General features: G+C 54.7%; 1 protein-coding gene across 26 annotated transcripts in view; it reads left to right on the forward strand.

Moving 5' to 3' along the window:
• The window catches only part of CELF5 (CUGBP Elav-like family member 5), a 73,697-nt gene that overhangs the window by 33,216 nt on the left and 16,115 nt on the right, over nucleotides 1-24,366 (forward strand). For 9 of the 26 annotated variants that reach the window (XM_055248342.2, XM_055248343.2, XM_055248352.2 and 6 more), the window contains exons 3-6: nucleotides 16,105-16,153; nucleotides 18,062-18,190; nucleotides 20,638-20,717; nucleotides 23,818-23,964. In XM_055248342.2, the coding sequence (XP_055104317.2) occupies nucleotides 16,105-16,153; nucleotides 18,062-18,190; nucleotides 20,638-20,717; nucleotides 23,818-23,964 (405 nt within the window). Of the gene's footprint in view, nucleotides 1-12,224; nucleotides 12,915-16,104; nucleotides 16,160-16,295; nucleotides 16,306-18,047; nucleotides 18,191-20,637; nucleotides 20,718-23,817; nucleotides 23,965-24,366 lie in introns of those variants that run through there. The other 17 variants (XM_055248344.2, XM_055248345.2, XM_055248354.2 and 14 more) reach the window with 8 other exon arrangements.

A 24,366-nucleotide genomic window follows, 5' to 3' on the forward strand; every position in this document is an offset into this window, starting at 1 on the left:
GTTCAAGCAATTCTCCTGCCTCGGCCTCCCAAGTAGCTGGAATTACAGGTGCCCGCCACCAAGCCAGGATAATTTTTGTATTTTTAGTAGAGATGGCGTTTCGCCATGTTGGCTAGGCTGGTCTCCAACTCCTGACCTCAGGTGATCCGCTCGCCTTGGCCTCCCAATGTGCTGGGATTATGGGCATGAGCCACCATGCCCAGCTCTGTGATTTTTTAATTTTAAATTTTTGATTTAAATTTTTTTTTTTTTTTTTTTTTTTAGAGACAGTGGTTTTCCTATGTTGGCCAGGCTGGTCTCGAACTCCTGACCTCAAGCGATCCTCCCGCCTTGGCCTCCCAAAGTGCTGGGATTACAGGCGTGAGCCACTGCGCCCGGCCTGTGTCTGTGTCCCTTTGCTTTTCTCTTAGAAGGACACTTCTCATTGGATTTAGGGCTCAGCCTACATCCAGGATAATTTTATCTCAAGATCCTTCATTTAATTACATCTGCAAAAGACCTCTTTTCTAAATAAGGGCATATCCACAGGTCCCCAGGGCTAGGATTTGGGATATATATATATATATATATATACAAAATATAAAATAAATTATATATATATTATATATGCATATTTAATTTTTTTATTTTTAGTATTTTTTTTAGAGACAGGGTCTTGCTCTGTCGCCCAGGCTGGAGTGCAGTGTAGCAATCATAGCCCTTTACAGCCTTGACCTCCTAGGCTGAAGCGATCCTCCTGCCTCAGCCTCCTGAGTAGCTGGGACTACAGGCACACACCACCACGCCTGGCTAATTTTTTATTTTGTGTAGAGATGGAGTCTTGCTATGTTGCCCAGACTGGTCTTGAACTCCTGGGCTCAAGCGATCCTCCCACCTCGGCCTCCCAAAGTGCTGGGATGACAGACGTGAGCCACTGTGCCCAGCCTGGATTTATCTTTTGGGGAGCCACCATCTAACGCACTCCAGGGGTGACCACAGAACCAATGGCCAAATGTCAGGGTGACCCAGGGAGAGCACCCTGAGGGAGAAGCAGGCAGCCTGTGTGGACGATTTAGCGAAGGGCGGACAGGGTGGCTTCTTGAAGGAGGGAGTGCTTGGGATGAGTTGGGAGATGGAAGGATTTTGACAGATGGAGGTGGAGATGGGGGTGAGTGGGGACAAAACTTGCCAAGATGTGGAGGCCAGAACATGTCCAGCGTGCTGTTGAGTAGCAACTCACGGGAGTCTCTGTCAGCTAACGAAGGGGGTTAGGTTAGGTTGAGGAGGGGTCTCTACCAGGTGATCCTGCCCCCGCCCCAGGACATTGGCTGCTGTCTGTGGACATTTCCGGTTGTCACGACTTGGGGAGGAGATGCACCCGGCATGGAGTAGGTGGAGGCCAGGGACGCTACTCAGCACCCTGCAGTGCCCAGGACGGCCCCACCCCAGAGAGCAATTCAACCCCAATGTCCACAGTGCCCAGGGGGAGAGATTCTGTGTTCATTACTTTGGGGAAAAAGTTGAATCCTCTCCCTGCTCACATCAGACACCAGAATAAGCTCCCGATGGGGTAGACGGTGGAAACCAGGAGGACCCCAGCTCCTGGGACTCACATCCTCTCCCCCTCCCCACTCAGGGTGCAGATTTTAATGTGTGCAGCCTCCTGGGACCTCAGCAGGGGAGAGGGTCATGGGATGTAGAGTCTCTTGGGAGTCTGTGGAATCCCCTAACCTGGGGAGGGGAGTCTCAATCAGGGGTGATCCAGCCCCCAGGGGACACTGAGCAATGTCTGGGGACATTTGTGGTTGTCACGACTTGGGGGTGCTCCTGGCGTGGAGTGGGTGGAGGCCAGGGACGCTGCTCAGCACCCTGCAGGGCCCAGGATGGCCCCACTCCAGAGAACGATCTGGCCCCAATGTCCACCGTGCCTGGGTGGGAGAGACCTTGCCTAGGAAGGAGCAGGCGATGTTCTGGAACAGTGTTATCTAATAGAAACAGAATGTGAGCCACATATATAATTTAACATGTTCCAGGAGCAATATTTAAAAAGTAAAAAAGAAACAGGTGACATTAATTTTAATAATATATTTCATTTGAACCCTATATATCCCAATTCTTATCATTTTAACGTGCAGTCTATTTATTTATTATTTCCATTTATTTATTTATTTATTTATTTATTTATTTATTTATTGAGACAGAGTCTGTCTCCATCACCCAGGCTGGAGTGCAGGGGCGTGATCTTGGCTCACTGCAACCTCCGCGTCCCAGGTTCAAGCAATTCTCTTGCCTCAGCCTCCCAAGGAGCTGGGATCACAGGCACCCACCACCACGCCCGGCTAATTTTTGTGTTTTTAGTAGAGATGGGGTTTCGCCATGTTGGCCAGGCTGGTCTCGAATTCCTGACCTCAAATGATCCTCCCTACCTCAAATGATCCTCCTGCCTCAGCCTCCCGAAGTGCTGGGATTACAGGCGTCAGCCACCGAAGACTTGCTAAATATATATGTATTTTATTTTATTTTTAGACATAGGGTCTTGCTCTGTTGCCCAGGCTGGAGTGCAGTGGCAAGATCATTGCTCACTGCAGCCTCAAACTCCTGGGCTCAAGCAGTTCTCCTGCCTCAGCTTCCAAAGTAGCTGGGACCACAGGTGTGTGCCACGATACCTGGCTAATTTTTTTTTTTTTTTTGAGACGGAGTCTCGCTCTCTCGCCCAGGCTGGAGTGCAGTGGCGCGATGTCAGCTCACTGCAAGCTCCGCCTCCCGGGTTCCCGCCATTCTCCTGCCTCAGCCTCCCGAGTAGCTGGGACTACAGGTGCCCACCACCACGCCCGGCTAATTTTTTGTATTTTTAGTAGAGATGGGGTTTCACCGTGTTAGCCAGGATGGTCTCAATCTCCTGACCTCGTGATCTGCCCGCGTTGGCCTCCCAAAGTGCTGGGATTACAGGCGTGAGCCACCACGCCCGGCCACCTGGCTAATTTTTAATTTTTTTGTAGAGATAAGGTCTTGCTGCATTGACCAGGCTGGTCTCAAATTCTGGGGCTCAAGCGATCCTCCTGCCTCAGCCTCCCAAGTGTTGGGACTACAGGTGTGAGTCACTGTGCCTGGCCATGACTCTACTTTTTCATCAGTTTTACAAAATGCACCTAAAGATCAAGGGTTGCTGATAGAAATTAAATGTCCAGGTCGGGTGCAGTGGCTCATGCCTGTAATCCTACCACTTTAGAAGGCCGAGGCAGGCAGATCACGAGGTCAGGAGTTCAAGACCAGTCTGGCCAACATAATGAAACCCCTTGTCTACTAAAAATATGAAAATTTTTAGTAGACGGGCATGGTGGTGGTGCGCCTGTAATCCCAGCTATTCAGGAGGCTGAGGCAGGAGAATTGCTTGAACCTGGGAGGGGGAGGTTGCAGTGAGCCGAGATCGCACCACTGCACTCCAGCATAGGCGACAGAGCAAGACTCCATCTCAGAAAAAAAAAGAAATTAAATGTCCAAATCTGTGAGAGAACAATATACACCAGATTTTGAACATTTAGTATGGAAAAATTGGATGTGAAATAGCTCCTTAATAATTTTCAAGACCAGGCCTGGTGGTTCTCACACCTGTAATCCCAGTGTTTTGGGAGGCTGAGGCAGGAGGATTGCTTGAGCCCAGGAGTTCGAGACCCACTTGGGCAACATAGAGAGACCCCATCTCTACAAAAAATTTAAAAAACTACCTGGGCATGGTGGCGTGTACCTGTAGTCCCAACTACTTGGGAGGCTGAGACAGGAGGATCACTTGAGCCCAGGAGGTTGAGGCTGTAGTGAGCTAGGATTGCACCACTGTACTCCAGCCTGGGCAATGGAGTGAGACCCTGTTTCAGACAAAAGTAAAAACAAAAACGGGAGGGGCCCAGGATGGACTGAAGTTTGCTGAAGCCTGTTCTAGGTCAGCTCTATCCATGGAACATTTGCAATGGTGGATACGTTCTCTGCCTGTGTTGTGCAGTGAGCTGGTCACTAGCTCCATGTGGCTGTGGAGACTTTGAATTGGGACAAGTGTACTCAGAAACTGATTCTTAAAATTCATTTATTTTATTTTTTTGAGACGGAGTCTTGCTCTGTACCCCAGGCTGGAGTGCAGTGGCACGATCTCGGCTCACTGCAACCTCCGCCTCCTTGATTCAAGCAATTCTCCTGCCTCAGTTTCCCGAGTAGCTGGGATTACAGGCACGTATGCCTGGCTAATTTTTGTATTTTTAATAGACATGGCGTTTCTCCATGTTGGCCGGGCTGGTCTCAAACTCCTGACCTCAGGTGATCTGCCCATCTTGGCCCCCCAAGATGCTGGGATTACAGGCATGAGCCACCGCGCCTGGCCAAGAAACTGATTTTTAATGTTACTTAGTTTTAGTAATTTGAAATTTAAACTTAAACCACCACATGTGGCTAATGGCTACAGTATTAGACAGTGCAATCCAGCATGTTCTAGACCGGGGGCAGCTGCTGGGTTACAGAGCACAGATCCAGAGTGCTCTAGACTGGAGCCCAGCTACCATATGGGATGTAGACTGTTCTAGACCAGAGAGGTCAACTACTGTATCATGGACAGCATAGGTCTAGAATATTCTAGACCCAGGGTCTGGATCATATCGGACAGCACAGATCTAGAGTCTAGAATCTAAAGCAAGAGAAAAGCAAGATTTAAATTTACACTTAAGGGCAGGACGCAGTGGCTCACACCTGTAATCCCAGCACTTTGGGAGGCCGAGGAGGGTGGATCACCTGAGGTCAGGAGCCTGGCCAACATGATGAAACCCATCTCTACTAAAAATACAAAAATTAGCCGGGCGCGGTGGCGCATGCCTGTAATCCCAGCTACTTGGGAGGCTGAGACAGGAGAGTCACTTGAACCCAGGAGGTGGAGGTTGCAGTGAGCCAAGATCACGCCATTGCACTCCAGAGCGAGACTCTGTTTCAAAAAATTTTTAAAAATTAAAAAAATAGATAAATTTGTGGCTCACGCCTGTGGTCCCAGCACTTTGGGAGGCCAAGGTGGGCAGATCACTTGAGATCAGGAGTTTGAGACCAGTCTGGCCAACATGGTGAAACTCCGTCTCTACTAAACATACAAAAAATTAGCTGGGCATGGTGGCAGACGCCTATAATCCTAGCTACTTGGGAGGCTGAGGCCCGAGATTGGCTTGGATCAGGGAGGCGAAGATTGCGGTGAGCCGAGATTGCGCCACTGCACTCCAGCCTGGGTGACAGAGCGAGACTCCGTCTTAAAAAAAAAAAAAAAAATGGGAGGGGAGACCAGGCTGGGCGCTGTGGCTCATGCCTGTAACCCTAGCACTTTGGAAGGCAGAGGCGGGATTACCTAAGGTCAGGAGATCGAGACCAGGCTGACCAACATGGTGAAACCCCGACTCTACTCAAAATACAAAAAATTAGCCAGGCATAGTGTCACGTGCCTGTAATCCCAGCTACTCGGGAGGCTGAGGCACAAGAATCACTCGAACCCTGGAGACGGAGGTTGCAGTGAGCAGAGATTGCGCCACTGCACTCCAGCCTGGGCAACAGAACAAGGCACTGTTTCTAAAAACAAACAAACAAACAGACAAACAAATATTTCTTAAACTATTTGAAAGTACTACACATGGCCGGGCATGGTGGCTCACGCCTGTAATCCCCGCACTTTGGGAGGCTGAGGCAGGCGGATCACCTGAGGTCAGGAGTTCAAAACCAGCCTGGCCAACATAGTGAAACCCCGTCTCTACTAAAAATACAAAAATGAGCCGGGCGTGGTGGTGGGCGCCTGTGATTCCAGCTACTCAGGAGGCTGAAGAAGGAGAATCGCTTGAACCTGGGAGGTGGAGGTTGCAGTGAGTCGAGATTGTGCCACTGCACTCCAGACTGGGCGATACAGTGAGACTCAGTCTCGAAAATAAATAAATAAATAAATAAATAAATAAATAAATAAAGCAGTACACACACTTACAGAAAAGTGCATGAAACACAAATACTTACAAAACAAACACCCTGATTACTACCCAGCCGGTCCTCTAGAATCCACCCCATGCCGTATTACTAAGTCCAACTCTTTTCTTTCTGCTGAAGGAGCCACTATCTGGTTGTTGGTAACACGCCTTTGCTTCTCTTCATGGTTTTACTGGGCACAGTGGTGTGCCCTTGGAATTACAGCTACGCAGCAGGCTGAGGCAGGAGGATCGCTTGAGCCCAGGAGCTTGCGACCAGCCTGGGCAACGTAGTGACACTCCATCAGAAAAAAAAAAAAAAAAAAATTCTCCATGGTTTTGCCATTTATAAATATGTCCCTAAAGCACTAGGTGTTTTTTTTTTTTCTGCCTGTTTTCCTTTTAACCTAACATAAATGGGATTATAGTCTGTCATCTTTTATGTGTGCCTTCATGTTTCACTTTTTTTTCTTTTTTCTTCTTTTTTTTTTTTTAAGAGATGGAGTCTCACTCTGTCGCCCAGGCTGGAGTGCAGTGGCACGATCTCAGATCGCTGCAAGCTCCGCCTTCCGGGTTCACGCCATTCTCCTGCCTCAGCCTCCAGAGTAGCTGGGACTACAGGCGTCCGCCACCACGCCCGGCTAATTTTTTTGTATTTCTAGTAGAGACGGGGTTCCACCATGTTAGCCAGGATGGTCTCGAGCTCCTGACCTCATGATCCGCCCGTCTCGGCCTCCCAAAGTGCTGGGATTACAGGCGTGAGCCACCGTGCCTGGCCTCTTTTTTTTTTTTTTGAGACAGACTCTCACTCTGTCACCCAGGCTGGATGGCAGTAGCGTGATCTGGGCTCACTGCAACCTCTGCCTCCCTGATTCAAAATCTCGTGCCTCAGCCTCCCAAGTAGCTGGGATTATAGGTGTCTGCCACCACACCCAGCTAATTCTTTGTATTTTTAATAGAGATAGGGTTTCACCATGTTAGCCAGGTTGGTCTCGAACTCCTGACCTCAAGTGATCTGCCTGCCTCGGCCTCCCAAAGTGCTGGGATTACAGGCACAAGCCACCGGGCCTGGCCTGTTTTACTTAATTTAATGATGATGAGATTTATCTAAGGAAGGCTGGGTGCAGTGGCTCACACCTGTAATCCCGGCACTTTGGGAGGCTGAGACCAGAGGATTGCTTGAGCCCAGGACTTTGAGACCAGCCTGGGCAACATAGCAAGACCCCATCTCTACGAAAAAATAAGAAAACTAGCCAGGTGTGGTGGCTTGTGCCTGGAGTCCCAGCTACTGAAGAGGCTGAGGTGGGAGGAGCATCTGAGCCCAGGAGGTTGAGGCTGCAGTGAGCTATTGATGCAGAGCAGAAAAGGGCTTAGCCTGGGAGGGTTCTTGGCTTCACCCAGGAAAGAATTCAAGGGCAAGCTGGTGATGTTAGCAGCTTTTATTGCAGAGGCAGTGGAAACGGCAGTGGAGGTCCTGCTGTCTGCAGAGCAGGGTCACCCCACAGGCAGTGAGCCCCGGGCAGCAGTTCAGAGGCGGTTCTGCAGGTATATTTGTACCCACTTGGTTTTGTTTTTTGTTTATTTTTTGAGACAGAGTCTCACTGTTTTTTGAGACAGTAGCTTGAGACACTCCCACCCACGCCATGACAGTTTACAAACGCCATGGCAATGTCAGGAAATTATCCTAAAAGTGGAGGACCCTTCAGCTCCAGGAACTGCCCACCGCTTTCCCGGAAAGCTCGTGAATCATCCATCCCTTGTTTAGCATATGATCAAGGAGTAACCATAAAAATAGCCAACAAGCAGCCCAGGCAGCTGCTCTATGCAGTAGCCATTCTTGATTACTTTCTTTTCTTTTTCTTTTTTCTTTCTTTCTTTTCTTTTCTTTTTTTTTTTTTTTTGAGATGGAGTCTCACTCTGTCATCCAGGCTGGAGTGTGATGGCGTGATCTCAGCTCACTGCAACCTCTGCCTCCCGGGTTCAAGCGATTCTCCTGCCTCAGCCTCCCGAGTAGCTGGGATTACAGGTGCCCACCACCATACCCAGCTAATTTTTGTATTTTTAGTAGAGATGAGGTTTCACTATGTTGGTAAGTCTGGTCTCAAACTCCTGACCTCAGGTGATCTGCCCTTCTTGGCCTCTGAAAAGCGCTGGAATTACAGGCATGAGCGCACCACGCCCAGCCCCCACTTTGAATTACATTTAAATTAAGGGACAGATTATGCAGAAATTTCTAAGAAAAGAGTGGGAAGTTTCGGGTCATTGGGTCGTTGCCATGGAAAGGGCGGTAACTTCTAGATGTTGCCGTGGCAACAGTAAACGGACATGGCACCCTGGTGGGCATGTCTCAGGGAGAGCTGCTTCGACTCCATCCCTGTTTTAGCTAGTCTTCAATTTGGTCCCGTATCTCAGCTCTGCCTCCTGAGTCGAGTCTCACCTCCTACCTCACTATGATCGCACCACTGCACTGCAGCCTGGGTGACACAGCAAGACCCAGTACAAAAAAAAAAAAAAAAGAGAAGAAGAAGAAAGAAAGAATCACACATGTCGCTGTGTGTATCAGCACCTTGGGCTTTTTCATTGCTGTCTAGTATTCCAGGATGCAAATACGTCATTTACTCATCCGTTCCCCTGTTGGGGGACACTTGGGTTGTTTCCAGTGTCTGCTGAGACAAATAGAGATCCTCAAGGGTGTTTTTTGGTGGACACACATCACACTTCTCTCAAGTGTATCCCCAGGATCATCAGCCTCTGTGGCTAACACCCACCTGCTTAGCAAAGGCGAGACCTGTGGGGTGTGTCACCTTTTCCCGGGAATGCCTGCAGAAATGGAGCCAGCCTTTTGGAGTGAGAATGGGAGGCTGGTGAGGGGCAGATGGGGGCTGCTGGGGAGGAAGATCCCCCTGGCCTGCCAGCCATGTCTGAGCACGCTCGCTCATCTGAGCTCTTGCTGACGGCTCCTCTGCAGGGAGCTGGAGCACGAGGTTCGCCCCGTGCTGGAAAAGCCCACCCAGGCGGCTCACGTGCCTGCACACGCCCTCACGAGCACAGCCTGGGAGTCGGGGAGGAGCTGGGTCACATGAGACACCAAGACAGCCACCATCTCTCCTGTGCCCTGCTTCCCCCACCCAAGAAAACACATCTGCGTGTGCATGTGCGTGTGTGTGTGTGCGCGTGTGCGTGTGTGTTGGGGGGACAGTATGAGTGGACCCTTCTGTCTCTTTATAAGCCAGGAGGGGAGCGACCCAGGTCATTTGCTTAACTTTCCGCTTCTACCCCCTCCTCCTGGCACAGGGGAGCCCCCCCACCAACCGCCCAGCCCGATGCTGCTGCTTTCTGAGGCGAGGGCGGCCCCCCTTTCCGGTTCCCGCATGAGTGTGACAGCAGTGTCCATGGGGGACGTAGTTTAATCAACTCTCAGCATTCTGGAATAGGATCCGAAATTGAATAACAGAATCCCAGAATAGATCCTGGAATGGACCGTGGGACCCTGGAATCGAGGCTCAGATTCCAGGGGAAGCTGCTGGCTGGGCCATCACAGCCCCGGACGCCACCTCCCATCCCCAAAGCCAGAGCCTGGGGTTCCTGGAGACAGAGAGCCCCCCTACACTGGGACAGTGAGGGGAGGGGCAGAGGGTCCAGCTTCCGTCCCTTGGCCAGTGAGGGAGGGGCCAGGACCTTTGGGACTTTGCTGTCTCTTTCTTCACAAGAGTCTTGGGGGCTGAGGGACATCCCAGCACCCTCGGCCACCCTACTGCTCATCTGATTGCCCTGGAAAAAGATGAATTTGTCCGTCTGCGTGTCCTTCACTGCTCAGATGTGGCAGCTGCCTTGAGTAATGTTGCCCTCCTGAAACCCCTCTCTGTGCACCCAGGGGTCACGGAGGTGGTCCCCTGGCAGGACCTCTACCTCCCCTGCTTACCTCCATGCTGCAGGACTTGGCCCAGAGTCAAACCAAACCTGAGAATGGGCAAGGGGCCTTAAGATGCCCAGTGTGACAGTTTCACCTCCCTGGACCTCAGTTTCGTCATCTATAAAATGGGGCCCTAGAAGTAGATTTTTGTTTTGTTTTGTTTGAGATGGAGTCTCGCTCTGTCCCCCAGGCTGGAGGGCAGTGGTTTGATCTCGGCTCACTGCAACCTCCGCCTCCTGGGTTCAAGCGATTCTTCTGCCTCAGCCTCCCGAGTAGCTGGGATTACAGGCACCCGCCACCACGCCCAGCTACTTTTTGTATTTTTAGTAGAGATGGGTTTTACCGTGTTGGCCAGGCTGGTCTCGAACTCCTGACCTCAGGTGATCCGCCCGGCTCAGCCTCCCAAAGTGCTGAAGTGCTGGGGTTACAGGTGTGAGCCACCACTCCCGGCCCCTAGAAGTGTTTGGAGGACTTTGTAAGGTGAGGCCTGTCAGGTGCTGAACACAGACCTTGAGCTCAGCACACAGGCACAGAATAAATGAATGAATAATGAATAAATGAATGAACGATCCTGAGCACGTCAAGCTGTGAGACTCAGGGTGTTGTGTCATCTTTCTGGGCCTGTGCAGACACCAAATTGTAAGACACTGCCTGGCACCAGCTCTTGGGTGACTTCCCGTGCCAGGCACTGTGCCTGGCATGCTCTTGGCTGATGGGGATGGAGCCTGGGTTTTGCTTTCCCAGGAGTCTACAAACCCGTGCATCATTTCCGCTGTCATTTGTGGACCCTGGGCTAAGGCTCTTGGTGGGGAAAGGAGGGTCACAAAGCCCAGTGCCCTTCTGCCCCTGCCTCCCACCAGAGCTCCCCCGAGTGAGGGGCAGTGTGTGTGTTTAGTGGGGAGGGGTCGTAATCGAGGTAACACCTGGGCAAGGCAATGGAAGCAGATGGAGAGAGCGCACAGAAGACTTCAGGGAGGAGGTGGCATTTAAGGGGTAAGGATGGGGTGCAGCAGGGGTGCGTTCTGTCACCAGCCATATTCTGGGGGCCATGGCAGGAGGAGTGGGGAGGAATGACTGGGGCTGAGCAGCAAAGGGCCCTCAAATGCCAGGATGAAGGGCTGAGCCTCCTCCCAGAGGGCAATAGGAAGCCACAGCAGCATTTAGAGCAGGGGAGGGGCTTGGCCTGGGTGTTTCAGAGAGGCTGGACTGGGGCCTAGGTGGGAGCGGAGGAAGGTGAATGGGTGTCTGGGGCAGCCCAGATAAGGGGTCCACCTTCCTTCCTTCTCTCCACACCACTTGGAAATAACCCGTCTGGGGCTTCCACTGAATCTGTTTTTTGAGACGGAGTTTCACTCTTGTTGCTCACTGCACCCTCTGATTCTCCTGTCTCAGCCTCCCAAGTAGCTGGGATTACAGGCGTGCACTACCACACCCAGCTAATTATTTTGCATTTTTAGTAGAGTCAGGGTTTCACCACGTTGGCCAGGCTGGTCTCGAACTCCTGACCTCAGGTGATCCACCTGCCTCGACCTCTCAGACTGCTGGGATCACAGGCGTGAGCCACCGCGCCCGGCCCCTCCTCTGAATCTACTCTTCTAAAGGCACAACTTTGCAGATCCCAGAGACTCCTTGGCTGCTCCAGCTTCACTGCGAGACACTCCTCCTGCAGTCGTTCCCATTCCCCGCCCCCCCAAGGGGCCTCAGTTTCCCCATCTGTAGCATACACAGGTCAGACAGAAAGGAGTGTTTCTCGGCCACCCAGTGCAAGCCCACCCATGCCCACAGTGCCAAAATGCTCCCCAGCCCACAGGACCCCTTGGTTGGAGGGATGTGGTCCTTAGGACACCGCTCCCTTCTCCCTCTCCCTTTTTTAGAGATAGGGTCTGGCTCTGTCGTCCACGCCGGAGCGCAATGGAAGCGATCATAGCTCACTGTGGCCTCAAACTCCTTGGGTTCAAACGATCCTCCCTCCTCAGCCTCCCGACCTCTCCCTTCTTTCTGGTCTTGGTTTGCCTATCTGTAAAATGGAAATGCATGTTTTCATCTCATCAAGTTGTCTTAAGACTAAACGGGTCTGGCCGGGCGCGGTGGCTCACGCTTGTAATCCCAGCACTTTAGGAGGCCGAGGCGGGCGGATCACAAGGTCAGGAGATCGAGACCACGGTGAAACCCCGTCTCTACTAAAAATACAAAAAAATTAGCCGGGCGTGGTGGCGGGCGCCTATAGTCCCAGCTACTCGGAGAGGCTGAGGCAGGAGAATGGCGTGAACCCGGGAGGCGGAGCTTTCAGTGAGCCGAGATTGCGCCACTGCACTCCAGCCTGGGCGACAGAGCGAGACTCCGTCTCAAAAAAAAAAAAAAAAAAAAAGACTAAACGGGTCAGCAGATGTGGGTACTGCTCCAACATGAGAAATTGTTTCCAACGCTCCAGACTCTGACTCCTCCAAAATTCACGGGGAATTTCCCATCTTCAATGCAGGCCCAGGACAGCCTTTGGCTCTTCACTCTCCTCTACCCTCAGCTCTCGCAGCTCCAACCCTGACCCCATGGGAGAGTTTGTGTCTCCCTCTCCGCCAGGCTGGTGAAGGGTCCTTCCTGGAGTTCCAAAATTGAACTCAGCCTTGGGGGCCCCAGAACCAGAGAGGCATGGGGCACAGCAGGAATGTCGCTGAAGACAGGGACAGGAAGGGAAGTGTCAGGGAAGGGACGCGGCCATGGGGAGCCAGAGAAGGTGGAGGAGGGAGGGAGTGCACTCGGCAGAGACCTCGGTGGGACAGATGGAGAGAGGGAGCCGGGAGGAGGTGGGCAGAGCCAGATGGACGGGCAGGGGCGACAGGAGGGGTGGGGTGTGGGGAGACCCAGATCCCCGCCTGGCACGCCTCCTCCCGGCTCGGGCGGGCAGCGCGGGCAGGGCCCGCCTGGGCGTCGGGCGCAGGGCGCGCGGCGCGGGGCCCGAGCGTGCAGTGCGGCGGGTGCGCGCCTGTGCGCCCGGGGCGGCCGGGCGGGCGGGCGGCGGCACGTGGATGCCAGCCTGGCGCGCGTCTCCAGGCCGGTGGGTAAGGCGGGCGCCGGGCCGCGGGGTGGGGACGGCCGGGCCGCGCAGCTCGGCTTTAGAGTGGAGGCCTGGAGAGGAGGGGGCTACCCAACTGGCTTCTCTGGACCAGACCAGGACCCCCTCTCCACGGCCGACCCTCTCCCCGAGCTGACCCAGCGGTGGGGGGAAGGGACCTCCCAGTAGGAGGCGGAAGGTCCCAGGCTCTGTGGCGGGTGGGGGAGATGGGGAGCAGGTACACCAGCCCCCCAACCCCAGAACACGGTGGGGGTGGAGGGTTCGGTGATGGGGGCAGCTTCTCTCCCCGCGGCCGCCCCTCCCTCCCTCCCTCGTCCATCTCCAGAAGATTATATTTAAATATCTCTTTTGTGCAAGGCAGGAGCTGGGCTCGCCCCTAAGAGGCGGTTTCCATGGCAACAACAATTGCCAGCTTCCGTGTGGTGAATCAGCGTTGCCATGGCAACCCCATCCTCATCTGCCCAAGGTGCTGGGAGGGGGGAGGAGGTGAGGGCCAACGGAGGTGGGGTGGGAGGGGTGGGGGGAGCAGGAGTCTGGAGCTCCTGCAGGTGCCCCCCATCTCTCCCCACCTCCCCTGGCACCCCCTCTTCCAGCCCAGAAGCTGGTCCCATCTGGTTGAAACCATCTCCCCTCCTGCCTCCAGCCTAGCAGGGTGTGGTACCCAGGTGGAAAGGGCCCCGGTGTGTATGCATGGGGGACGTGAGGTGGGAAGGGGGTCCAGCTGGCTGGGTGTGGGAAGAGCATGGAGGTTTTCCTCTCCCAAGTGGTCAGGGTCCCTCTGAGGGTGCGGCTGGGCGGCAGGAAGGTTGGGCTGGGAGGATTGGGGCACAAGCTCAGGGAGGCAGGGGCCTCTCAGGTTCTGGGGCCCCAAAGGCTGAGTTCAAATTGAGGAAAGCATATGTGCCCGGGACATACACTCAGGAAGGAGGGTGTCAGAATGGGAGAGGGTCTTAGAGAGGGGAGGGGACACAGAGATGAGGAAGGGCCTCTGAAGCAGGAGGGGCTCAGCGAGAAGAGGGAAGCTGAGGGGATGGGAGGTGGAAATCCAGAGGGGTCTCTGAGGAAGGGAGTGCAAAATGAGGGGTTGCTCAAGGTGGAAGAGTGAGCACAGAGCTGGGATGGGTCTTAGAGAAGGGGTCAGATCACGAGGGACAGAGCTCAGTGGGGAGACTTCGGGGGTCTGAAGATGGGGAGGAGGCCTTATTTATGGAAGTGAGTGGACAGATCACTGAATCTGGAGTCCAGAAACTCTTCACTCACCGTGACCTTACACAAATAACTTCTCTCTTAGATAAATAACAGAAATCTCAATGTTGACATCTGTAGAATGGGGTGAAAACTGCACCTCTCTCTGAAGCTTGTTGGGCAGCTATGCTGTGATTAGAAAACCTGGCATTTGGCCGGGCGCAGTGGCTCATGCCTGTAATCCCAGCAATTTGGGAGGCCGAGGCGGGCAGATCACGAACTCAGCAGATCAAGACCATCCTGGCCAACATGGTGAAATCCCATCTCTACTAAAAATACAAAAAAATTAGCTGGGCGTATTGGCACGTGCCTGTAGTCCCAGCTACTCGGGAGGCTGAGGCTGGAGAATTGCTTGAACCCAGGAGGCAGCGCCTGCAGTGAGCCGAGATCGCGTCACTGCACTCCAGCCTGGCAACAGAGTGAGACTCCGTCCCCCAAAAAAAGAAAGAAAAGAAAAAAATAGAAAACCTGGCACTTTTTCAAGTGCATTCTCTGCTGAAACTCAAAAGTCAGAAGACCAGAAAGAGCACTTTGGAACCCATAGGGCTCAGTGGATGTGAGAATCTATTTCAAGTTTGTCTGACTTGGAAAAAGGTCTGAGAGTAGCACTCATTCCCATTCCAGACGGCTTTCTGTGTTGGTGGAAGTTGGCCACTTCCTTCTGGCCTGTTCTGTTCAGCAGGTTTCTCCAGTTCCTCCATGTGGCCTTCCCCATGTGGGGAGATGCTGTGGTTCCCTGTCTGGAGAGAGACAGAGCAAGACATAGACACTTCCAGCCTGAGGGAGAGGGAGGAAGGAGACCAGAAGAGTGGGGAGAGTCCCTGCATGGGGGCTTTTAAATTGGGTTTTGAAGGTTGAGTAGGAGTTTGCCACAGACATCAAGTTGGGAGAAGGATTGTGTCCCAGGACTAGTGGAGATGCAAATGCCTCCCCAACTCTCACATCCCTGGAGCCTGTTCTCAAATATCCAAAATAGCTCATACCTAGGACTTGGTATGTTGTGAGAGTTGGTGCAAGGGAGAATTTTTTTTTTCATTAAATATCATTTTCAATGCCTGGGGTGGGGGACAAATGTGTCTAGAACAATCAATCCAGATGGCAGGCTGGTCCACTCAGGTATATCCCCACCCAAAGCTCCTGGCATGACCCCACCCAAAGCTCCTGGGAGATGTGGCTAAATGTAGCTACTTTGGTGTATCAGTCAGCACTGCTGAGTAACAAACTATTCCAGTCATTGTATTTGTTCTTGATTCTGCAAAGCTTGGTCTGGGCTCAGCTGGACGGTTCTTCTGTTGGGCTCTCTTGGGGTCACTCAAGCAGCTGCAGTCAGCAGAGACTTGACTGGGCTTAGCTGGGTCAGGATGGCCTCACTCCCGTGAGCTGGCTGTCAGAGAGGCCTCTGTCTCCATGAGGCCCCTCCTCCTCCCCTACTGAGGAGGAGGGGCCTCCTCCTGGGCTTATCCACCTGGCAGTCTCAGGGTTCCAAGAGTGGAAGCTACAAGGTCTCCTGAGGCCTAGGCTCAGAACTCTCACAACTTAACTTCCACCACATTCTATGGGTCACAGCAAGTCACTTGGCCAAGTTCAGGTGCCAGGAGTGGGAAAATAGACTCTAGTTCTTGATGGTAGGAACTGCAAAGTCACATCATATAAAGGGACTGGAGGAATTGGGCCTATCACATTTGGGGAAGCAAAGACGCTTCCTGGAGGAAGGGATATTGTTGTTGGGTTTTGAGGGCTAAGAGTTTGCCACACAGTCTCCGCTGTAGGTGGGACCGTTATTTCTTTGACTGGGGTGTTAGTGGGGTGGTGGGGTGCTGAGGGCTGGTGGTGGGAAGTGGGCAGGGCTGCCCCGCAGGGCTCAGGCAAAACCCCCGCCTACGACATCCCCACTGCTGAGCTTGACTTTTCCCTTCCCCCTCTCTCTGCAGATGGCGCGGCCAATCCAGGTGAAGCCTGCGGACAGCGAAAGCCGCGGAGGTAGTTGTCATCTCTCCGTGGCTGCCAGGCTGGGGGTTGGCGGAGGAATGGGAGAAGAAGGAAAATCTCTTCCTTCGTCTCTCCCCCAAAACGGGCAGTGGCAGAGGCCTGTGGATCTGGAACTGGCCTCCCTGCCCCAAAGCATGCAGTAGTCGCATGCCTGCTCACACACCTCTTGGTGGGGGGAGAGGCAGGTTCCAGAGAGCAGAAGGGGCTATGTCCATAGGCCCCAAGGGAGATGGGGAGGTCTAGCCAGGTCCAGCTGCCTTCCCCTGAGTTTGAAATACCCTACTCCCTTCAGGGTGCAATAATTGGGGGCTTCAGACACAGACAATGGGGCCCTGAAGGGCTGTGGATTGCTCTCTGGGGTCTCCGTGTGAAAATGTGTTTGTGTGTTCCTGTGTGCATGCTTAAATGTGTGTGTATATGAGTGTGCACACCTGGCATGCCTGTGTGCAGATGTGAGTACGTGCACATGTGGATTTGTGTTTCTGCAGCTGGTGCACATAAACACACACGTGTGGTATGCGGTGGGGATGCCTTCCTGCCTGTGTGCCCAGCCTGCGCATGGGTGTGTGTGTTTGCAACATGTGTGCTTGACTGTTGGAGGCTGGGCATGTAGGCAGACATGCAGGCTGGAGCCAGTGGTGTCTGTGTGGGGCTGGACCTTGGTGTCAGGGCGTGCCCATGGCGGGGGCATACTCGGCTGTTCCATGGGACCCAAATCTAGTCATTCTTGGAAATTTGTATATTTCCTCTCATCTCAAGCGGAGACCAAAGGAGGGCAGCCAGATTTGGTTGAGTGGAGGCGTGGGGCAGGAGTGTTAGGACGCCTAGGTATATGTAGGAGTCCGGTAAAGGCCCTCTGGGATGGGAGCCCCTTTCACACTCTCCACCCTGGCTGCCAGCGTGGGATGGAAGTAGCGAGGTGGGGTCTGTATGTCTCCATCTTTGTCTCTATTTCTCTGTCTCTCTCTCCATCTCCCTCTGTATCTCCTCCTTTTTCTCATCTCTGTCTCCTCATCCCTCTTATTCTCTCTCTGTCTCTCACAGTCTGTTTCACGTGCGCTCTCTCTGATCTGTCTCTGTCTCTCCCTGATTCTCAATCTCTCTGCTGGTTTTTCTCTCTCCCTCCCACCCCCATGAGTGACAACTGCCGAGAGCGGTTTCCATAGTAACCCAGCTCACCGTCCCTAGGAGATGAAGCCACCATGTTCCCCATTAACAGGAGGCATGCAGTTACCCAAGGGGGCAGAGCTCACACAGGAGAGGCTGGCCCAGCTCCGTCCTCAGACCAGGTTCCAGCCCAGCCCCACCCAGCAGGCGGTCCAGCCTGCCAAGGCCCCTGGTCCACTGAGCACGTGAACCCACACTCCATTCCACAGATGGTGACTGCCTGGCCCCTCTTGATCCCGACAAAGTTGGGCAGGGGCCTCTGCTGGGCACCATGAAAGTGCGGGGACCATCAGTGCCCACCTCTGCCTGGCAGGTCCGGGGAGCAGACAGAAAGACAGACAGACAGACAGGGACCCAGGCCCGGCGAGGCAGCTTCTAGCCCTAGTACTCGGTGCGGGCTGAGTGCACCAGAGGGAAAGGTCATCTCCGCCTGGAGGGGGAGCAGTGGAGCAGAGACCCTAAAAAACTGCAGGGAGGGCATTCCAGGCGGGGGCGCCGCCTGGGCAAAGGCTGGGAGATGGGAGCGTGCGGGGCCCGTGGGAGGGTGGAGAGATCCGGGGCAGGGAAAGGGCGCGGCTGGGTCCTCCCTCGCACGCGCAGAACCGGAGCTGGCAGGGCCCGGGCGCCGCGTCTTCCTGCCCTGCCTCCTCCACTCTGCTGGAGGGAGGGAGGAATCCCGGAGGCCCTCCCGGAGGCCGGGGACTCGGCTGAGGTGGGTGTCGCCGCCCACAGGGGACCGGAAGCTGTTCGTGGGGATGCTGAACAAGCAGCAGTCGGAGGAGGACGTGCTGCGGCTGTTCCAGCCCTTCGGGGTCATTGACGAGTGCACCGTGCTCCGGGGGCCTGACGGCAGCAGCAAAGGTGACTGGCGGGGGCCAGGGCGGGACTGCGAGAGGGGCGGGGCTAGCTCTGGGGGCGGGGCCTGTGGGGAGGGTGGGGCCTGCAGCATGGGGAGGAGCTGGCTCTGGGGTGGGACTCTGGGGAGGAGCGGGGCTTCTCCAGGGGTGGAGTCTGTGGGTGAGGCTGCAGGGGCGGGGCCTTGGAGAGGGGCGGAATTGCAGGGGCGGGGCCTGGGGAGGGGGTGGGGCTGCAGGGTGGGGAGGAGCTGGCTCTGAGGGCGGGGCCTGTGGGGCAGGGCCCTGGGGAGGGGAGGGGCTTCTCCAAGGGTGGGCCCTTGGGGAGAGGTGTGGCTGCAGGGTGGGGAGGAGCTGGCTCTGAGGATGTAGCCCTGGAGAGGCCCGAGGCTTCTCCAGAGGTGAAGTCTGTAGGTGAGGCTGCAAGGGTGGGGTCTTGGGTAGGGGAGGGGCTGCGGGGGTGGGTTAAAATACTTAGGGTTAGGAGGGACTGGCTCCAGGGGGAGGGGCCCTGGGAAGGGTCGGGCTGAGCATATAGGGGGTGGGGCTGGCCAGGTGGGGCGGGGCCAGGCCCATAGGAGGCTGGGGCTGGCTGGGAGGGGCTGGTTCACAGGGGTTGGGTGGAGCAGCGACTGGTCCCGCTTGATCCTACCTGCATGCTCTCTCTGCATGCTGGCTGTGGGGACGGGCCGTGAAGAGGGGCGGGGCTGCGGTGGGGTGGGCGGAGATGCAGGGGCGTGGCCTAGGGATGGGGCGGGGTCTTGGGGAAGGGCAAGGCTTCTCCAGGGGCTGCTTGTGGATGGGTATGCAGGGGCGTGGCCTTGGGATGAGGCGGTCTCTGGGGGAGGGGGAGTGGGGCTTCTCCAGGTGCTGCCTATGAGTAGGGATGCAGGGGCGTGGCCTTGTGATGGGGCGGGGTCTGGGGAGGGGCGGGGCTTCTCCACGGACAGAGTTACCTGTGCCCTGTGGTCTCAGATTCCTCCACCTGACTATTCGTAAAACTGTTTCCTCCTGGTTCTGTCTATGTGATTCGTCCATATGACTGACTGGTGGTCTCTGGTTGTGTCTGCCTGTCTGGCTATCTTCCTGCCTGAGAGTCCAAATGACGGTGTCTGGCGGTCTCTGTCCACAGATCTCATCATCTGGGACCGACTCCACTCTGGTCTTTCTTACCTTACTAGAACTGAATGTGTCCGATGGTTTCAGACCATTGCCTGGTTCTTCCTTTTTAAAATTGAGGGCTGGGCGCGGTGGCTCACACCTGTAATCCCAGCACTTTGGGAGGCTGAAGCGGGTGGATCACGAGGTCAGGAGTTCAAGACCAGCCTGGCCGAGATGGTGAAACGCGTCTCTACAAAAAATACAAAAATTAGCTGGGCGTGGTGGCAGGCGCCTGTAATCCCAGCTACTCGGGAGGCTGAGGCAGAGAATTGCTTGAACCCGGGAGGCAGAGGTTGCAGTGAGCTGAGATCACGCCACTACACTCTAGCCTGGGCGACGGAGCAAGACTCCGACTCAAAAAAAAAAAAAAAATTTGAGATGTCTTCCACATCCCACCAAATTCACCCTTTAAAAATGTACAGTGAAGTTTTTTTTTTTTCCTATTCATAAAGCCGTGCAACCATCACCACTATGTAATTCCAGAACATTCCACCCCCTCCCCCCACAATATGGCTGGCCCTTCCATAGTACTCTACCAGTCTGGTGCCAGGTCCAGTGGCTTCTGTCTGTTCTATGGACTTTGTCCGTGGGACTGTGTTCGCATTCACCTGTGTCTGGTGGTCTCTGTGTGTTGGCTGGCTGTCTGCATTAGCCTGTGTCTGGTGGTCTCTGGTGGTCTGTCTGCTTGTGTGGCTCTGTCTGGGTCCGCTCCGGTCTGGAGGTTGATAATTTCCGTCTGTCTGGCTCTGGTTGGAAGGGTCTGTCTGTCTGGACCTGCGCGTGTCCCTGCTGACTCTGCCCATACGACTGTGTGTCCGGCGGTCTGTCACTTTAACTCTGCATATCTGATCATAACTTTCTGGACCTTGGTCCCTGTCATTTGTTCTGATGGAGGGGACCTCCTCCCTGACGGTTCCCAGCCTTGCACCGTCCATCTGGTTGTGTGCTTCACAAACTCTGTGAGTGACCGTCTAACCAGCTGTCCAGATGGCTGACTGACTTTCTGCTGGACTGAAGAGATGGCGGGCTGGCTGGCTGTGTGGGTGACCGGCTTTTTGTCTAACTCTGTGGCTGTCTGTCTGTGTGATTCTCCTCCATTCTGACCCTTGATCTAGCTGATTGTCCAGCTGTCTGTCTGAGCAGACGGCTGGCTGTCTTTCTGTTATCAATTCTCTCTGGCTGCATGTGTCTGACACTGGCCATGTAGGTCTCTCTGTCCCCTCTCCTGTGGCCCCCGCTCAGCCAGTCCTGTGACCCCATCACCCTCTACCTCTTCTTCTTCTCTTGGAGCAGGCTGTGCTTTCGTGAAATTCTCCTCCCACACGGAGGCGCAGGCGGCCATCCACGCCTTGCACGGGAGCCAGACCATGCCGGTGAGTTGGAGCTGCCCTTGGCCGTGGGGGTGCGGGTGGGGGTGGAAAAGGGGTGAGGGGGACAGGGATGAAACAGGCCATATTCCTACCGTCGCTGTCATCCAGTAGCCCCTGGCTGTCCTTAAGAGGGGGCACAGGTGGAGAAAGAGGCACAGTCCCTGGCTGTGGTCCCTGGAGTGGGTATACACGTGTGAGTGTGTGCAGATATGGAGGTGAGTATGCAAGCGAAGTGTATGTGTGTGCATGGATGTATTACAAGTGTGTACGTGTGGGTGAGTGTGCATGTCTGGGTGTGAGTGTGCCTGAGACTGCATGCATGTGTGAGTGTGTGTTTGAGTGTGTCATTACTAGTAGGCGAGTGTTATGTGAGTGCTATGTGCACGAGGGGTTTGCGTAAATATGTATGGACAAGTGTGCCATTGTGTGCTAGTGTAGAGATACTAGTGCATGTGCGTGTATGTGAGTGTACATGTGTGTTTCTACTTGTGTGAGCGTGTGTGTCAGTATGCCTGGGCCATGGGGGAGAAGCGCATGTGTGTGCATCTGCAGGTGTGTTTGCGGGCAGGTGTGTGTGTGTGTGCATGACTGTGAGTGTGTCAGGATTGTGACTGATTGTGTACACGTTTGTGAGTATATGCAGGTCTGTGTGAGTATGGGTTGTGAATGTGTGTGTATGTGTGTACACGTAAGGGTGTCCTGGAGGGGATGACACCTGGGTTAGCTTTGCTGAGGCCAGGAGAGGCCCTGACAAGAAGAAAGGCTGGGAGGTGGCAACAGGCAGCCCGGAAGAGCCACAGAAGATGGGGCCGCAATGCGAGGCTGAGAAGCCTGGACTTTCTCCTAGGGCAGTGGGGAGCCACAGACAGTTTAGAGCAAGGGAGGAGACAGGCCAGGTTGGTTGCAAATATCCCTTTGGGGCTAATGTAGAGGATGGGCAGGGTGCAAGACTGGAGGCTGGGAGGCCAAGGAGGAGGCTAGGCCACGGTGCAGCTGAGGGAGGAGGAGGCCTGAGCTGGGGCCAGGTGGACAGGGAGGAGGGCTGATCAGAAAACAGACATTAGGGTGAGAATGGATGGGGGGCCTGTTGACTCACTGGTTGAGGGAGGGGTGGGGATTGGGGATAAGTCCCAGGGTCTGCAGCAGTGAGAGGCTGGGGGGGACCAAGGAGGCACTGGGGACGGCCCTTCCCCTGAGGAAGGAGGAGTCCCCAGGAGCCATCGTTCCTGCACACACATCTCCAAATCTGCTACAAGGAAGATGGGACCTGAGAGGAACAAGCCACCTCTCTCAGCTCTTAAAACCCAGGGGAGGGGCTTAGTTCTGCACAAGGGCAAGTGTTCCCAAGCTCAGAGATGTCCCAAGACAGGGCTGGTAGGTGTCTGGAGGAATGAGTTCTCTATCAAAGGGGACATGTCAGCGAAGACAGGGAGGCTACAGGGTGCATCCTGCTGGGAGCCAGCTCACCAGGGAGGAGCTGGTCAAAGGGGAAGATATTTTCCTTCTTGAGCCCCAAAGTCAGGGTGTGGGCTGGTTTGTGAGGGGTGGGAATGGCTTCCTAGGCCCCTGACCCCAAGGCTCTCTTTTTTTTTTTTTTTTTTGTTGAGACAGAGTCTCGCTCTGTCACCCAGGTTGGAGTACAATGGCACAATCTCGGCTCACTGCAACCTCTGCCTCCTGGGTTCAGGCGATTCTCCTGCCTCAGCCTCCCAAGTAGCTGGGATTACAGGCACGCGCCACAATACCTGGCTAAATTTTGTATTTGTAGTAGAGATGGGGTTTCACCATGTTGTTCGGGCTGGTCTCGAACTCCTGACCTCAGGTGATCTGCCCACCTTGGCCTCCCAAAGTGCTGGGATTACAGGCATGAGCCACTGTGCCCGGCCACCAGGCTTCTCTTGTTACCGATATCAGGACCTGTTGCAGCGTCCTGACTGCACAGACACTCCCTCGCTCACCACTGCTTCGACTGCCCAGGGCTGCCTGTTGGTGGATTTCAGCCTAGCCCTGTGGCACCTGGACAGCCATGGAGTGGGACGGCAGTCACATGGGTTTCTGTCTGTGCTCCAGCAAAGCAGGGCCCCAATCCCCACCAGTGACTACTGTCCGCTGTCCACTGGGTAGATGGGCCACAGGTTCATCTGACTGCAAAGGGCACAAAAATCTGGGGCTGGGGACGGGCACGGTGGCTCACGCCTGTAATCCCAGCACTTTGGGAGGCCGAGGCGGGTGGATCACTTGAGGTCAGGAGTTAGAGACCAGCCTGGCCAACATAGTGAAACCCCGTCTCTACTAAAAATAAAAAAAATTAGCTGGGCGTGGTGGTGGGCGCCTGTAATCCCAGCTACTCGAGAGGCTGAGGCAGGAGAATCACTTGAACCTGGGAGGAGGAGGTTGCAGTGAGCAGAGATCGCACCATTGCACTCCAGCCTGGGCAACAAGAGCGAAACTCCGTCTCCAAAAAAAAAAAAAAAAAAAAAAAAAAAAAAAAAAAATCTGGGTCTGAACTGCCTGCTAGCTCCAGGGCATGGGGGACAGAGTCAGGATTATCTACTTGTCCCGCCTTGTTCCTCTCCTGTGGCTGGAATCTCACCTGTTCTCAGGTGTGAGTGAGAGTTGGAGGGTCACCCGTCTGTGCCCCAGTTGTTCCTTTCTGGAGATTGGAGTTTCAGGTGTGGGGTGACAATGGCAGGTTCGTCCATCTGAGCCCACTGTTTTCCTTTGGAAGCTGGTTTCTCACCTGTTCTCAGGTGAGCAGAAGTCATAGTTGCCTCCACCTGTGCCTCCCTGTTCTTCTCCAGCGGCGGGATTCTCCATCTGTTTTGAGTGTGTGGCTGACAGTCAGGGCTACTACCTGTGCCCCATCACAGCCTCCTGGGCCTGGGCGCTGCACCTGTGCAGATGCTGCTGGGCCCAGGATGCTGATCTCCATGCGGTCCTCGCTGTGGCCCTGGCTCCTGGGGTGGGGGCCTGTGGACATGGCCGACAGCCACTGGCATTACACCCTTCACCCAGGAGGCCTGAGCTAACATGAATCCAGGGACCCCAGAGTCCTGGCTACCTCCCAGCCTGTTTCCCTCCCCGCTCGCCGCTGCCCCTGCAGGGAGCCTCCTCCAGCCTGGTGGTCAAGTTCGCCGACACAGACAAGGAGCGGACACTCCGGCGCATGCAGCAGATGGTGGGCCAGCTGGGCATCCTGACGCCGTCCCTCACACTGCCCTTCAGCCCCTACAGTGCCTACGCCCAGGCTGTGAGTGACCCAGTGACAGCTTCGGGGGTCTGGCTCCGTCTCTCTCAGTCTCCGTCTACTCTCTTTCGGGGGCTCCTGCCTCTTGGCCCATCTCCCGCCTCTCCCTCCATCTCCCTGACTCAGGGTCCTCTCCTGGCGTGGCTGAACCCCAATTCCAAATTAAGACCAAGCTCAGACCAAGCCCCTAAATCCAGAAGACTGAGCCCTAATCTCACATTAACACCCAATCTTGGACCAAGCCCCAGAACCTGGCTATGCCCCACATCTAAATTAGGCCCAATTCTGGCTGAACCCCAAAATCCAGACTGACCCCAAACTGAGACCTGACCTGATCAAGCTCCACCCTGGCTTAGACCTGGTCCCAAGTTGAGCCCCAGCTCCTGACTGAACCTTGATCCCAGG

This window comes from Symphalangus syndactylus, chromosome 17 (genome assembly GCF_028878055.3).
Source record: "Symphalangus syndactylus isolate Jambi chromosome 17, NHGRI_mSymSyn1-v2.1_pri, whole genome shotgun sequence".
NCBI lineage: Eukaryota > Metazoa > Chordata > Mammalia > Primates > Hylobatidae > Symphalangus > Symphalangus syndactylus.